Source organism: Schistocerca piceifrons, chromosome 5, assembly GCF_021461385.2.
Source record: "Schistocerca piceifrons isolate TAMUIC-IGC-003096 chromosome 5, iqSchPice1.1, whole genome shotgun sequence".
Taxonomy (NCBI): domain Eukaryota; kingdom Metazoa; phylum Arthropoda; class Insecta; order Orthoptera; family Acrididae; genus Schistocerca; species Schistocerca piceifrons.
The window spans coordinates 400935765-400953751 of record NC_060142.1 but is presented as its reverse complement, the minus strand read 5'-3'; the positions used below and the strand labels follow the sequence as shown (position 1 = coordinate 400953751).

The following is a 17987-nucleotide window of genomic DNA, read 5'->3' as shown; positions in this document are numbered from 1 at the left end:
ATATCCGTGTTTGGGTCTTCCTCTGCTTAGAAGACGCTGCAGCCTTATAACTTCTGATGTGAAATTACGAAACCAGCGGACCCGAATAAGCCAGTTTCCGATACTGGATGCGGTAGAAGATGGGTTCGGAACGCGATATTATTGCTCTCCATAAGAAAGGCAATCACAGATGCGAGCAAATATTGACTTCCGTGGAGCTCAGCGGACAGGGACATACCGCTATTTCGAGTTCGCAGACGTAGACGTAGCTCATATGAGTCTTGTTACATCTGCAGGCTTCCGCATTAAAACCCCATAACCTCCCACACTCTTTTCCCGTAATTTGATGGAGGAAAAGGAGAAACAGATATCTGTATCATATCTGAAGATATCCTTGATTCTTCGTATTTTCTGAGTTAATGAAGGTAATCCGAAATTATAAGCCCGTCGGAAATGTAACAGGAATCTGTAAAGCAAGAAGTCACTAAAGCGTAGTAATACTAATGTGGTAGATTTACTCACACGCTTCAAAACCTGAATAAAATTATTGTATTTATTGTACACTATCTTAGTGTAAATGTTACAATTAAACTTTCATTTCTATTTTGGGATCATTCTAAGACACTATGTCTCATGCTTCAGCTGGAGGAATGTATTTCAAGGAATATATTTCAAGAGGCAGCTGATGGTATTAAGGAAACAACTAGGAAGCAAAGTGCGAATGATGAATCTGATATTATCAGAGATTTAACTCCCATCTCATTCTCTGTGACATACGGAAGAAATCGCCTCCTTACACGGAACATAAAGAAGTTTTGTTACGAAAATGATGAAACAGGCTCATGAAATGATAAAGAAACTGAGAATACTAGACAAGCATACCACAGTAGTTACTGTTACACCACAGTGCCTCTTTTAGTATTTTATAAGTTTTAACTGTAAGCCTCTCAATCTATGATGAATGACTAATAACCTTATATACATTGCACAACGTATTGTTTTACCAGAAATACACACATACAGTAATATGTAAAATGTCAACAACTCCAACAAAACCAAGAAGGAAGCAACATTACAAACTTTACTGCAAAGTAAGTTAATCATTAGTTATTAACTACTGACGTACTGAGTGAGAATTATTTAAATTTACGAAGATGAATAAAACCTGCAAACAAAACTAAAAGAATGTATGATAACCGATGAATCATAGTTCTTAAACATACAGTTTACCACTTGCATAGAATCGTAGGCACATGGCATACATGATATATAATCTAGCAGACTAGAGTTAAATTACATATTCTACTACTTCCTTTAGCGCTAGAACATTAACTATAACTCCAACAAAACCAAGAAGGAAGCAACATTAGAAACTTTACTGCAAAGTAAGTTAATCATTAGTTATTAACTACTGACGTACTGAGTGAGAATTATTTAAATTTACGAAGATGAATAAAACCTGCGAACAAAACTAAAAGAATGTATGATAACCGATGAATCATAGTTCTTAAACATACAGTTTACCACTTGCATAGAATCGTAGGCACATGGCATACATGATATATAATCTAGCAGACTAGAGTTAAATTACATATTCTACTACTTCCTTTAGCGCTAGAACATTAACTATCCTCGGCTTTGAGGTTACAGAAAATTTAACAATATTTAATTATTAATAGTTTTTTATGTTCAAGCTAGTCTTTAAGATCTGCTACTAGCATAAAGAAGTTCGAACGAGTTGGCTATTTACCAGCGCGCTGCAATGACGTAAGTCCATGAAAGATGACTGCCACTAGGAAAATATTAACGTAAGGCCAAAAACGCCTTGATCTGGACACATAAATTACAAAATCATGAATTCATGCACCTCGTGATGCACCCTGTTGCATCTAGACAACATCCCCAGTAGTTATGTTTCCAACAGGGTTCTTTAGTCTTATTTCTTTCCATATTATCTCTTTCGATTGTAATTCCTCTTCAAATGTGCATTTACAGGTGTCTCTCTGAACTCAATATTGAGTATTTCCCTTCCAACCACACTTCAGCACTAGCCACTCAAAAGCTTCGACATGTTTCCTCATTGTCTGACAAAAACCATATTTACTCTTTCTTATTTGCAAACTGCCTGATCTGGGCTGTCACTAGCATTCCATTTGTTCCTTTCGCAAACTTCTCTGAAGATTTAATATTTCACATTTATTGAAGGAAACACGGTATGACATCTTGGAGTAGTGAGTGATATTTCTGGTTACTTGACATCCTGGGTGCAGAAGTTATCTTCACGATCGGAATTGAAATGATGCACTTCGCTCAAGAGTAACACATAACCGAGAGTGCACCAGTGCCAAAAGGTACTCTTTTTTTTACATTAAATTTCATAGAGATTGTTTTCAGAGAGTCTTAAAATTAAGAAAAAAGGTACTATGGAGTAAGGAAGGTAAGCAGGCAGCCAGTGCACACGATGCTTTCTAATATCTCACTAAATGAATATGCAGATTCATTTCCTCGAAAACATTAGAGTTTGTAACGTAAAATGTTTCGAGAAAACATCTAAGTCCCAAACTGACCTAACAAAATTTGTGACTTTCGCTTATTCGGTGGCCCAAAGCCCAAAAACTAAAACCAACCTGTATTTCCTGTGTCTCCACAAGAAGTCCCCATTACAACATCTCTCAGGGCTAACATATTTTTCATCCCCATCGTCCATCCCTCCTATACTGTGTTATCCCCATTCCCATAGCTGTCTAATCTGTCTCAGGCTGACAACTTCACTTCTTACATTCCAGCTGGTCCAGAAGTAATAGCGTATCTTAACAAATTACAAAATGTAGTTTTCGAGCATACTGGCAAATTTAGTAAACAACTTCTCCTATGACGCATGCTAAAACGCGTGCTAATTTACGTTGTAAAATGTATAAATATTCTATTGTTCGTTAGACATTATTAAGAAATATTTTGAGGCTTCGTTGAGTTAGTCATTTCACATCTAGCAAATTAGCAGATTAATGTAAGGGGAAGATAATTCACGGAAAATGTGAAAAGCTGGTAAGTTAATAATCATGTAACCGCCAGAATGTTGAATTGAAGCATGCAAACGTGAATGCATTGTGTTGCACAGGTACTGGATGTAAATAGTTCTGTGCCTGTGGCACTTCGTTGTTCAATACAGAGACTGTTAATGTTATTTCGTGATGAAGCTAAAGTTGTCGTTCGACGATGTCATATATGTGCTCGATTAGAGTCAGATCTGATGATCGAGCAGGTCAAGGCAACATGTCAACACACTGTTGAGCACGTTCAGCTACAACAGCAGTATGTAGGTGACCATTATCCTGTTGGAAAACACCCCCTGGAATGCTGTCCATGAATGGAGGCACAGCAGGTCAAATCACAAGACTGACGAACAACTTTCCAGTCAGGGTGCTTGGGATAACCACTTGTGGTCCTGCTTTCACACGAAATCGCAACATAGACCATAATTCCAGATTAGGTCCATTGAGTCTAGGACACAGACCGGTCTGTGTGCAGGTCCTGAATTGGACTCCACCTAACAAACACACAGCCATCACTGGCACCGAGGCAGAACGAGCTTTCACTAGAAAATACAACAGACCTTCACCTTGTCCGATGAGCTCTCGCTTGACACAACTGAAGTTGTGGAGCTGTAACCAATTTCTAATAGTTCGTTGTGTCACGGTGGTGCCCACTGCTGCCCAGATTGCTGCTGCAGATGCAGTACGATGCGACAGATCCATACGCCGAACAAGATGGATTTCCCTCTCGGGAGCAGCACGTGGTCGTCCGGAACCATGGCTTCTTGCGACCGCACATTCTAGTGTCCACCGCGGTCAGCAGTCATGTAGAGTAGCTACATACCTGTACGTTCCTCCGCAGTCCTTCTGCCAGGTCGCAGAAGAAATATCCAGCTTCTCGTGGACCTATTACAGAACCTCGTTCAATTATAGGTAGGCACTTCATTAATATGCCCTCGACAAATGTTTGTTAGAACCTCTGCATCACCGGTATCAGGTGATGTGGCAACAACAACACCATGATGAGAGGTGAGGTCACATTTCTGCCACGTCCCATCGGCAGCTCCACAAATTCCTTTCACTCCATCACTTGTTCACATAGCTTCTTGCACAGCAGTTCTCACACTCACTTCACTCACATCTTTCATATTTATTATAACTGCGTGATAAGAATTGGAAAACATGGAAAGGCAATAGAGAATCCTGGATTCCACCAATAATTCTGTACTGAACTGTCCTTTGCCAATGAACGTCATGCCATACACCACTCTTAAACCTATATCACAGCATTCGCACCTTCATGGTTCCGAAGTTATTGTTGAATTAGAATCATTGCAAACTTAACATAGAGTCATCAACTTGCTGCAATGTCCAAATATAATACTTTTATTCTGGGCTTTGTACAAAGAACTTGCAGCTGAAAAATATTTACTACTTGTATTAGTATTTACAAATGAAGAAAGAAAACCCGTATTAACAATAAACATTACCACTATTTGCAGATTAGGGTTCCACAGTAGGCCTGTTTACATTTTCATTCAAGTTACAAAGATTTTTCTCGACGTGTTTTGTGGAGTAGGAAGATATCGTAGAACTGTTTCTGGTAACGCACCTGTATTTTTATTTTCATTACTCTGACTAGTTGCTTCGTGTTCATTTGCTCTCATCCACATACCACCTCGAAATATTCCAAAAGAAAACAGTTTTTTAGCCTGAGGCATTATGGAAGACAAAATATATACACACAGAAATTAGAGTCCAGAGCACGATTTTAAATACGACAAAACTTCTGTTTGCCAGCTAAAAAATAACACACAGACGCCTTACTGAAAGCGTGAAACAAGTTAGTTAGTAAGTTAGTTACATGTTCCATACATCATTTGAGCGACTCCTTTATCGAAATTATGTGGAACGAGTCAGTTTATTGGATATGTGTCCATAATTAGTGTTAATATGGAATAGAAGGAATTGACTGGGGTGAAATGATTTTAGCCGCGCGGGGTAGCCGCGTGGTTAGGGGCATCTTGTCACGGTCCGAGCAGCTCCCCCCGTCGGAGGTTCGTGTCCTCCGTCGGGCATGGCTGTGTGTGTGTGTTGTCCATAGCGTAAGTTAGTTTAAGTTAGATTAAGTAGCTTAGGCACCGATGACCTAAGCAGTTTGCTTCCATAAGATCTTGCCACATATTTAAAGTTTAATTGAATTTGAATTAGAATTAAATCTTACTTCGCTACATGTAAGACATTTTATGTTACTGGGCAGATGATGAAAAAGTTCTGTTGCTGCATGCTGAACTCTGGCAGGTCATTCTCCCTTCGAGTGTTGTATGTATGAACATCACTATTCTTCTCAGCTTCTGCGAATATATGTTTTGTTCCGGCTCTATTATAATGTCTATCCCTTGAAAAGGCTCCTAAATGACGTCCGTGAATGCACACCACATGTTATCCTTACTGGCTGCTTTTGTGCAATCGGTACTTTCTTTCTATGTGGTGAGTCACCCTAGAAAACTGTTCCGTGTGACATTATTGAGTGGAAATATGCAAAACACGTCAGGAGGTTAATACGTTGGTAGCAAAAGCAGCTGCACTTGACCCTTTGAGAAACTCAGTAATATGTTTCTTCCAGTTCCTGTTTTCATCAATATGTGCACTCGAAAATTTGGAGCATTCTAATCTACTTGTTCACTTCTGCTCAGGTGCTACAACAATTTTTGATATGACTCTATTTAGAATAGAACGTAGTATGTTTTTTCAAATATTATGGAGTTTCTATTTTCAGAGAAACATCTTACTACTTCTTTCTGGAATATCATTTACCAACTCTTTTTTTCGCTCTCTCATGGGCGTTATTATAACACGTATCGTCTGCTAAACATCTAACGTGTAAAACAAAATTCCCCCCATGAATTAAAAATGGACAGGGTTATCCGAGTCAAAAGGAAGGTCTGTAAGCAATGGGCGATTTAAAATGACGCTTGCGTATTTATATTTGTATTTTCGTTGCTAGTTGCGCGAACAGACAGAACAAGAGGAACATTTTCTAACAAAGAAAAGAATGGAGAATTTTTTAATGTTGGAATGTCAAAACACCGTTTTCCAACATCTATTCTACCCAGTTATCTCAAGCGAATTCCGAACAGGGAAGGGGTTACGACTGGAACAAGGAAGGGAAGAAACGGTGCTGGTACCAGAATTACCTCAGTCTTTACGAGTCGAGACGTAACTCTACACGTAGATACAGTTGTCAGAGTGTTAAACTGCCCAACATCGTACTCTCTGACGTCGATGCAAAAAGGCGGGTCTCCGATCCAACAGCTTCATGCCTTCCCCCGAAAAGGGACAGAGCCCCAGAAGTGAAGAGAGATAGACAGAGAGAGAGAGAGAGAAAGAGAAAGAGAGAGAGAGAGACCACAGCGAGGGAGGGAAATGCGGCAGGAAATGGGCAGTCGCTTGAGAAGGACGCGAGGGAAATCGCGTCTCGCTACGAAAGGTGGAAGCCGGAGGTGAGGTGGCGCCGCAGTGGCAGGCAGCGGAGACTGGGGAACTGCCTGCTCTGCGCCGGTTGTTCCGCCTCTTTCAGGAGGTCGGTTGAGACACAGTGGGGCGGCACCGCCGTTCACCCTTTCTTCGTGGGCTCTGACGCGCAAGTAACCGACTCCGCCAGCGCGGAACGGGGCTACCGAGTCTCAAATTTTGTTCCAGGCAACTGATCTCATTCCTACGCTCAGAGCGTTTCTTGAATCACCCCTAGTTCTAAATGCTTTATCACTGTTCTTTGTGGAACACAGCGTTGTCCCGCTGCTGCCATTTCGTATTGTATCTATAAGTAGATGTGGGGAGGCTGGCAAAATTTGCCGTACTATGGTTAAAAAAAAATCTACCTCCCTTTTTTCTTTTTCTTAACGTTTATCCCATGTAATACAGGGTCCTCTTTTTCTGGACTTTGCAGTTTTTTTTTTTTTAGATCTTAGTATACATGAAGAATGGGTAGCTTTCAGAGATGAAATAGTGAAGGCAGCAGAGAATCAAGTAGGTAAAAAGACGAGAGCCAGTGGAAACCCTTGGGTAACAGAAGAGATACTGAATTTAACTGGTGAAAGGAGAAAATATTAAAATGCACTAAATGAAGCTGGCATAAAGGAATGCAAACGCCTCAAAAATGAGATCGACAGAGAGAGCAAAATGGTTAAGCAGGGTTGGCTAGAGGACAAATGTATGGGTGTAAAGGCTTATATCACTAGGGGTAAAATAGATACTGCCTACAGGAGACCATTAGTCAAAAGAGAACAACTTTTATGAATATCAAGAAATCAGAAGGAAAACCAGTTCTAAGCAAAGAAGGGAAAGCAGAAAGGTGGAAGGAGTATGTAGAGGGTCTGTACAAAGGCAATATTATGGAAATCAGTTCAATATTATGGAAATGGGAGAGGACGTAGATGAAGGTGAGATGGGAGATATGATACTACGAGGAGAATTCGACAGAGCACTGAAAGACCTAAGTCGGCACCAGGCCCTGGGAGTAGACAATATTCTTTGAGAACTAGTGATAGCCTAGGGGGAGCCAGCCCTGACAGAACTCTACCATCTGGTGAGCTAGATGTATCAGATAGGTGAAATACCCTAAGGCTATAAGAAGAATATAATAATTCCAACCCTAAAGATAGGAGGTGTTGACAAGTGTGAGAATTACCGAGCTATCAGTTCAATAAGTCACGGCTGCAAAATACGTACACGAATTCTTTATAGACGAACGGAAAAATTGGTAGAGGCCGACCTCGGGGAAGATCAGTTTGGATTCTGTAGAAACGTCGGAACACGTGAGGCAATACTGACCCTACGAATTATCTTAGAAGATAGATTAAGGAAAGGCAAACCTACGTGTCTAGCATTTCTTGACTTAGAGAAAGCTTTTTACGATGTTGACTGGAATACTCTCTTTCAAATTCTGAACGTGGCAGAGAGCGGAAGGCTATTAACAATTTGTACAGAAAGCAGATGACAGTTATAAGAGCCGAGGAGCATGAAAGGGAAGCAGTGGTTGGTAAGGGAGTGAGACAGGGTTGTAGCTATCCCCGATGTTATTCAATATGTATATTGATCAAGTGCTAAAGGAAAAAAAGAAAAGAAAAATCTAGAGTAGGAATTAAAGTCCACGGAGGAGAAATAATAACTTTGAGGTTTGCCGATGACATCGTAATTCTGTAAGAGACAGCAATGGACCTGGAACAGCAGTTGAACGGAATCTACAATGTCTTGAAAGGTGGATATAAGATGAACATCAACAAAAGCAAAACGAGGATAATGGGATGTAGTCAAGTTAATCAGGTGACGCTAAGGGAATCAGATTAGGAAATGAGGCACTTAAAGTGAGTTTTTTATTTGGGGAGAAAAATAACTGATGATGGTCGAAGTAGAGCGGATAAAAAATGTAGACTAGCAATGGCAAGGAAAGCATTTCTGAAGAAGAGAAATTTGTTAACATCGACTATAGATTTTAACGTCAGGAAATCTTTTCTGAAACTATTTGTGTGGAGAGTAGCCATGTTTGGAAATGAATCATTGGTGATAAATAGTTTAGACAAAAAGAGAATAGAAGGTTTTGAGATGTGGTGCTACAGAATAATGCTGAAGATTAGATGGGTAGATCAAGAAACTAATGAGGATGTATTCAATTGGGGAGAAGACGGGATCGGTTCGGAGGAGATGTTCTGAGGCATCAAGGGATCGCCAATTTAGTACTGGAGGGCAACGTGGAGAGTGAAATTCGTAGAGGCAGACCGAGAGCTGACAATACTAAGCAGACTCAGAAGGATGTAGGTAGCAGTAGTTACTTGAAGATGAAGAAGCTTGCATGGGGCAGAACAGCATGGAGAGCTACGTAAAACCAGTCTCTGGACGTTAGACCACAAGAAGAAGAATAGTGTAATGTGCTTTGTGAAGCGACTATTGTGTTACAAAACGACGGAAATTTAATTTAAAAAAGTGACATAAATACGAGCGAAATATAATTAACTGTGATAAATGAAAGAGTGGACAAACTTGGAGTGAAAATATAATTTAGTTCATAACTAAACACGTCTGAGAAGGCTAATTTTTACTTCAACAATAATTCACACAGGGTGGAGGTATTATTAATGTACTATGATATTCTCATACTGCCTTACTTGCTTTAAGAATAACATACAGTAGTATGGGAAACTACATAATATCTTACGCTGCAAGACCATTTAGTTGTTCGTCTCCCTTTATTTCTTTCAAAAAAAAAGAAAAAAAAAAAGAATTTCTCATGAATACCAACATTGAAAGCAATTTACCACTCAGTCACTGAGGTTTCCAAGCAATTATTTTCTACTTTTCAATGCCGTTCTCAGTTTGTCAGCTCGTTTTCTTTCATGGACCCTTTACTTCACTTTTCGTTTTTTCCTGGATTATCAAAGGTTTTAACTACATATCATAGATAATTTCAAGAACCAGTCTTTCATTTGCTAAATAAAATAGTTGTGATTGTTATTGTAATTTGCTTAGAATGTGAACCCTGAAGTGAAAGTCTATACATCACTGTTACTGTTGCGGCGTAAATTCAAGCGTCGGATCGCCAATCGGGAACGAAAGAGAAGAGACGGCTGTGAGAAGTCAGCCAATACTACGCTAACCGACCCCTCTCCAGGACGACAACGTGTAATATTTCTGGCTTATTCAGCCATCATATTAGGCTCCAGGAAGTTATTCCCAGGGCAGTGGAGATGCAAGAAGCATAGAGATGACGCAATGTGGGATGAGGTCACGGTGAAAGATGTTAGATTCGGTACCATTCCCGTGAGAAAGACCGCCTGCAAGATGCTGCTGCTCTGTGATTGGCTGCTGTGTTCGGCGGTAGGGCGCCAAAAACGTTAAACTTTAGTTGCTATTATTAATTAAACCTGTCATCCAAAATACTTCATTTTTTTAAATAAACATCTCTCAACAGCCAGCTATCAATCAGTCATTTCAAAATTATTAAACTCAAAGTATTACAAAAACAAAAGACTGACGATATTACTGCCGATGCACTTCGGTGGCGTTGGGGTCACGCTTCGCTGGCTTGGCGCGCGAAGTGTCTCGGGCAGTCCGGCTCTCCTGTTCTGACCGTTCCAGTAGACAGAAATGTCTATTATAGCAGTTTTTGTTTCATGCAATTTTATTTACTACAGTTCCGATCGTCGCTAGGTACGACATGTTGTCTGTAATGGTAGTATTTGATTCATGTAATGACATTCTCCAGTTCTGACGGTTCCAGTAGACAGACATGTTCTCTGTGGCAGGCTGTATTTCATGTTATTTTAGCCACATATAATGACTATGGAAAGATATGTTCAGTACTTTGTGACCAAGAACAGTTTCTCGTGTCTATGTCAATAAAAACGCGAGTGGAATCCCAAATGAGTTACAGTTTATTCGTAGCAGCAGTTGCTTGCGAAGTTAATTTCAGCCTCAAGAAAAAGAATCCACGACCTGCGTGCTGTTTTCTGCGCTGGGGACATCATCATCATGAAGACAGCAGGTTAGTGAAGTGTATAAGAACTTATATATTCCACACATGGCAGTGGAAACAACTAGGCACCTCACGTGTACTGCATGCACAGTACAAATGTGCTCAGTGACACGTCATCTGCAATAATGCAGAGGAGGTAAAGAAGGATGAAAGTATTAACACTATTTCACTTTTATTCCTTTTTCTTGCCGTAAACGCAACAGCAGAGGCCCCTATGTGCAGAGGACATAAGCGCCTCGACCAACTGGTGACGGCCCAGTTCAATAGCAGCTTCAACACTAGCCACTTCTATATCAGCGTCAGTTCTAGTCACTACTCTAGTACTCTCTATGTTGCAAAGACTTGGGATTGTTTATACTAAAGAAGAGTGATTATTTGGTGTGTCGCCCGTTGCTTGCGACACATCTGTGTAGCTACAAAGTTAAGTATTGTAATTTTATTTTTATAATAAAACTCATCAATACGACCTGTTTGAGTGCTTATCTAAGAAACCGAGTATGCAGGCTTCCTAGGCACTACAGTTACGTGTCATCAACATACACAATGTGTAGCACACGATTTCTACATCATTAATCTGAAATAGCCGATTCTAGTTTCGCTTCGCTTGGGGATGTTGGTACTGCTCCGCACGTACAGTTACTGATTGATCTTTCAAGTGGTAGGATGCTAACAGTGTGTTAATTGAAAATGAAGCAATCAATAAATTTACAGCATTCGTGCGTAATATAAAAACACAGATAGCGGAGGGACATCAAAACGGCAGAATAGCATGTGCCAGTTTAAAGAGAAATAGAGGTGTTACAGCTTGCACCAAATGTATTTCCATTCAGTTAGTCGTGCTAATTTAGTCCTTTCAAACAAACACGAATGCGTCACGTATATACAGTGAACGTGTTTCATTTCTAGTTATGTATCTGCGAAATAGAAACTGTTGCGTGGCTCGAAAGTGACAAATAACTTCTAAAATAAAAGACATCTGCAATAAAAAGTGCCTATCAAAAATGGAAATATAGGGCGTTACAACACAGTAGTGAAGCCAGTTTGCCTAAATGCAAGCGAATGCCTGGCATTAAATTGTAATTTCGATAAATTACAAGCACTAGAGAAGCAAATTATAAGGAAAATATTAGGACCACAAAACACAGCAGGAGGTTGGAAATAACGAAGTAATGCTGAAATATACCGAAATATACAAGATATTTCAAACGTAATGAGAAAAACAATATCAAAGTTTTTTGGACATTTATTTCAAATGCGAGACAGTAGATTAACTAATAAGATTTTGAAATATTTGTGGGCTACGACGTTCACAAGAAGTTGGGTCAACGAAGCAAAAAGGGGGTTAGAAAGAAACAGCTTGGAAACATAAACAACAGAGAAGCCTTTCGGGAAAAAGTATTGAAAATGGAAGGATTCCAAGGCACGGCAGCTAAAAGGACTAGTTGAAAATGTTCTGAAGACAGGAAGAAGAAACATAATAAACAGATGAAAGCACACTGGAAGAAAAGAACAAAGAACGTGTTACGATCGGTTTCGTTCATTGAACAACTTCACATCTTCAGGTTTCCAAGTTGTGCTAAAGTCATGACGCAAATTATTTGGTTGTCGTATGTAATATGAAAGGCCAAATTCAAAACAAAGATAAGAAACATTCTGGCGGCCGCGCCTGGCGGAAGTGCGGTGAGCAGACACGGTTACTTTCACTGATGTTCTAAATTTAAATTTCTTAACAGTGACTATAACGGCAGTTTCAGATGTGGTTAGATCAGAAGAACAAAGCTTATGTCATACTATTACGTCATGCCTATCACTGCTAATAGTAAATAGGGTACGTATCTTATCTTATTGGCTGCATATTCTGCGTTGTGTGAGATTATCGCGGATGGCTTTCTGCTCGCGATTGCTTGTGGAAATTTAGTGGCAGTGGAGAAATCCTGTGGATAGAGGGGCTAAGCAGTATCAGAGCCATTCTGGCGGCTATCCAACGAAGTTTCGTGCACCAGTATATTTTGTTTTCTGAGGTCACTAGACCATCAAAATTACATTCAGAAGACGATTTCTTTGAGCTGTTGGATACCGTTGAGGCTCCATGAATTCTTGTTGTGATGGACACTCATCATTTTTTGAATTTGTAACTGATCTACATCTGCTTAGGCGAAAGAGGAAGGACCGTCGTGACAATGTAGTCCGTTTTCACTAGACGCTGAAGCGTAGCGCCTTGCATAGCGCCATGTCACTAAGAGATAGTAACAGGCAGGCAGTTTCACGCATGAGTCATGCCTCGCATAACAGATGCGCTCGGATCCAATAACTAGCTGCAGGTAGTTTCGGTTGCGACTGAAAGGTGTCAGCATATTACAGATTATGAAATTTTCAATAGTTAAAATCGCTGATTTCGGAAGTAAAATTGTATTTGAAGTTAAAATCTTCTGGGTTATTAGGCCGCGTCATTTTTCTTCTAAAATGTTCGACGTTTCAACTCCTCTGCTGGGATCTTTTGGCGTTCACTACTACTAGAACACTGCGTTCTAGCAGTAGTGGACACCAAAAGATCCTGAGGAAGATCCCAGCAGAGGGGTCGACACGTCGAACATTTTAGAAGAAACATGACGCGGCCTAATAACCCGGAAGATTTTAACTTCAGTGACAACGGCCACGAAAGCCTGCAGACTTACATAAAATTGTATTTACTGCGATTATTGTTATTAATTTGTTTGATAATTAGTGTGACTATTGGTGTGAATGCAAAGTATGAAATAAATGATTATTGTTATTTCTATGAAATGATACGTTAGAATCAAAACTGTGTACTGAGAGAATGAATCAAACCCAGCGGAGATTGTAAATAACAACTAGCCAGTTTACGGAACTGAGAAAAAATGACATATTATGCGATAATTTTGTTATTTAAAGAGGGAGCTATTTTGATATTTGTGGATATCACAAATTTGCTAGTTTGTTAAATGGTTTAAAGAAGGTACTAAGTTGTGATTGATCAAAAGTAACAGTCGCGGGATTATGCGCTTTCCACTAATATTGAATTTATTACGATGTATAGTAGGCAATCGCAGGACAGTAAGTTCGCATGTATTTTGTGGGCTAAGGGAATCGCTTTGTGAAGCCTAACAGAGTTCTGCTCTCACCCGTGATCAAGTTAGGATGTGTATGTAAGGAGCTCTGAAGAGATGTAATAATTTTACAACTAAACGACCGTGAAATGCAGCAAGGTGGATGCCAACGTATGAAAAAGACGAACAAGTGGACTTCCGACTTTAACATGTAAACTGTGATTTTTGAATAAACAAAATCCGCGTGGAGTGTTACGCGAGGTGTGACCGCAAACTGAACATTCGTAGTGGTGAAATTGTGTAATATATGAGCGAGCATTCTGTGACAGACAATCCGTTCGTTAACCCTTTTGGTAATGAGTTTGGTTGTTTAACATAAGCTGGTCGTTACGAGTGAGTGCGGTTGCGTGTGAATGACGAAACTGTAACTTATGATTAGCAGTGTTTTGTACCAAACAACTTATAATGTATTGAATTCTGTACTCACAAAATACCTTTCAATTAATCGCTCTGGTAACCTGACACTGAAAACGATTTTGATGCGGCCTGTAGAGATATGTAGAGGAGTTAGTTTCCGCTACATCTTTTTCTAATTGGCGAACATTACACATTTTTGTAACAGTAAAGGCGTGTATGGATTGGACAGCCCGCCCGGTTAGCCAAGCGGTCTAACGCACGACTTTACGGAGTGGGAAGTAGCGCCTGGTCCCCGGCACGAATCTACCCGAGGGCTTGTGTCAAGGTCCGGTGAGCCGGCCAGTCTGGGGATGGTTTTTAGGCGGTTTTCCATCTGCCTCGGCGGATGCGGGCTGGTTCCCCTTATTACGCCTTAGCTACACTATGTTGGCGATTGCTGTGCAAACAAGCTCTCCACGTACGCGTACACCACCATCACTTAAACACGCAAATGTAGAGGTTGCACTCGTCTGGTGTGAGACATTGCCTGTGTGTGGGGGGGAGGGGAGGGGGAGGGGGAGGAATTCCACCGCAGGCCGAACCGCACAATAACCCTGGGTTCGGTGTGGGGCGGCGGAGGGGTGAAGTGGACTGCTTTAATCGTCATGGGGTTGTGGACCACTCCGGCTGCGGCGGGGACGGAGCTTCTCCGTTGTTTCTAGGTCCCCGGTTACCATACAATACAATACAACACAATGGATAGGACTGCAAAAGAAGAAATTACAGAAAAATTGTGGAACTGTTTTCTGTTGGACGAAACACAAATAACCGTGCCGTTGCAAAGCGTTGGGTACTTATTTTCTGGCTAACCAACCTTTTCCTAGAACCATCATTTAATTCAAAGATTGTGTACATGCTGCCAATAGGAGTGCAGCGTCAAAAGGAACGTACACCAGTTAAGGGAGGTAAAATTTAACAACCTGCAGCGTCATGCGTCCGGACCGAGTTGGAGAAACCAGCACGCAGGATCACTGTGTCGCTAGATCACAATCGCCAGTGGCGGCTTTTCCACAGGGACGTTGCAGGTTTTGTCCTTTTCACCTGTTCCTAACAAAATCGACGCACAAAAAGTAATGGATAAAATGAATAATTACATTAGACGTTACATTAACGAATATCCCATGAAGCCCTACTGGAAGAGTGACAAAGTCAAAATGTTACTACAAAAGGAGGCCTAATATAAAACCGTATGGGTGGTGGTAAACCCTGAAACTACCACATATGTCAATTCGGCATTTAAAATTCATTTATGCGGTGATGTATCACTTTCAGTAGATTGTTGAACATAATTTGATTTTCTTCTCTAGCTGTTATGGACATCAAATGCTCATTTTTTCCGTTGTGAAGCTGACTTAATGAAGAACAAACTCCCAAATTCGTTGATTTCAAACGTCTCATATTTGACTGTCTCGCCTTTAGATTATGTAAATTTGACTAACTGTAACTGATACTGGCAACAATACATATTTTCAGTTGTTTTGTTTACTTATTATTCGACAGAAAATGTCTGAATACCGAGGAATGATTAAATGGTTTAACAGCTATAGCCTCCATATTCATTTTGGGGACGTTGCTGGGTACAAACGAGTTTGTGGGTGTTTTATTGTATATGTTAAGGAAAAACTACAGACATAAGCATGCTTTCAATGTCCACAGAAAAGAAATAGTTGCTCTATCCACAACCTAACAAATCTCACGCAAAAGTACAAAGAAATGTGAAGTGCAAGCGACGTGCAGAAATGCGGAGGAATCCGCATTAAGTGAAAGGGCAAGTCAGCATGAAAGGTAAAGACGGCGATCAACAAAGCAGGACTAACGTCTCGTTGGAATCGGCGTTGCAAGCTGCCCTAGAAACTTTCAACGGTTCTCGCTAGTTTCAGTGGCAACTGAGCCCAGCTGGAGAAATGTAGAGGAAACTCAAAGGAGAATGACTTCATCTGTACCAGAAATCAAGAGTTCCGCAAATACTGGTAAAGCGACTGGTTTTGAAATTCTGGCGAGGAGGACGCAGCAAATTATATTCGAGGGTCATTGACAATTTGAATTAATGTTGTGCTTGTCCAAGGGCAGTGTGTCGGACCCTTACTGTTCGCTTTGTACATTAATGACCTGCCAGACAATATTAACTTCAGCCTCATACTTCTGCAAATATGACACAGTAATATACTCTGGTGTGCAAAACTTTCACATGACGTGTCACGGCGGAGTAACATATGTCGATGGAAATTTGACCATATATGCTAATAACTGCTATAATATTAAGGTAACTGAAAGAAATACGCAGTGAGAAGAACTGTAGTACCACTTTTATTCAAAAACAGTTATTACACTGAAGTCATCGGCGATACTTGATGACCCCCTGGGCATTACATATGTCGGGACAGAGACAGTGATCTCAATGGACGGCAGTGCATGTTCTGCAGCGTGCTACGTTGGTGGGCACCAGTTTGGTAACGAGTTTTTGTGGCAGGGAGTTTCTTTCTTCCAAGAGCTTTATCAGTTACAGGCCACAGGTCCTGTGGCTGCAGCTCATGTGTCTTCAGTGCAATGGTTTCCATTCTTTTCTGCATTCTCATCCCATTAATTATTGCTTCCGGGTTTTACGTGAACGAAAGTGACTTCTTATGCCATACGTCTATGATCGCCGTCATAGGTATCATGTATAATTTTGGTACATGAATGTTTGGCAACTCAATCGATTGTGAGCGAGCAGCGATGATGGAAGCTGTATCGCCGAAGCTAAGCTAACATCTATGGTCTGAGCAAGGGCGGCGAATACTGACTTGACCCGGGGTCTAGCCATCTCCCCTCCACACTGTCTGAGCGCTGTAGCTAGCGACCAATAAGAAGCCACCAGACGACTACCAATGAAAAAGTGCTGTGCATCAGGCGCGCGCGCTCGAAATTAAATTTTGTGTTAGTCACTACTCCCTATTGTGTTTGAATGTGTATGCGTTTCCTGCGTCAGCGTGTCCTCCGTACTGTATTTTCGAAATGATTTCGTTCGAAGATAGTGTTGTGGACGAGCGAAAGGCTGAAGTATTTGTAAGTACCATATTTAGTATGAATTTTCTGCACTTAATGTTTTTTTTAAGCGTTGAAATTCATTGCTTTCAATGATAATGCTGTCGGCGAACGAAAGGCAGAGTGAAATAGTTAATACTATTTCTCAAGTGGGTGTATTCTCTGCTTGCTTTTTGAAGCTATTAATCCAGACTGCTCACTTGACGGTTGTTATTGGCAACTTGGTAATGTTGGCTACTTAAGATTATAGAATTACGGGGATCAAATAAAACATGAAAAGATAAGGGTATTGGTAGGGTAAAAATAAAATAAGCACGATCGGGTAAAAATAGCTATTATTAGAGTAAATTATGGAAGGAAATAAGGTGAAGGTACAGCCAACTTGTTTACCTGATCAGAAATCCTCATTTAAAAATCTTGCTGTGGACTCCAGTAATTTAAATGGTGTGATAGTATGCAGGAGATTTAATAACTGTATGAAACAGCGCTCGCAAATCGTAATATAAAACAGCAGTATACCTATTTTGACAGATTTTCATTTCTCGGTACTGGAAAATTACCATTTAATACATGTTTCTGTACTAATTTGGTTTTTATGTTTCTTGTTACCCACATAGACTTCATGATTCTTTAAAAGAAGGCTTTTTTTCGTAGGCTATTTTTTCTTTATGTTTCACATATATGTGAAACATGTATATGTGTAAGAAGTTTCAGAATCAGCTAAAACTTATTAACATTGTGTACTGGAATTATAAAACACATTTGTATACTAAACTGTGAGTTGTTTTTTCCATTGTTTGGAAAGGTGGAGGAAAAGTGGAGTAAACAGAAGGCAATCATATCTTGAGCAGCTGACTGCGTCCTAAGTTCAGATTAATTACAAATAGTGTTTGCTTT

The 17987-nt window shown here is 40.3% G+C and overlaps 1 protein-coding gene across 1 annotated transcript in view; it reads right to left on the bottom strand.

Annotated features, from left to right (window-relative positions):
• Nucleotides 1-2679, bottom strand: part of LOC124799029 — an 851840-nt gene extending 849161 nt beyond the window's left edge. The window contains exon 1 of the mRNA XM_047262565.1: nucleotides 2607-2679. Within this exon, the coding sequence (XP_047118521.1) occupies nucleotides 2607-2679 (73 nt within the window). The remainder of the gene's footprint in view (nucleotides 1-2606) is intronic.
• Between the last annotated feature and the right edge of the window lie 15308 nt (nucleotides 2680-17987).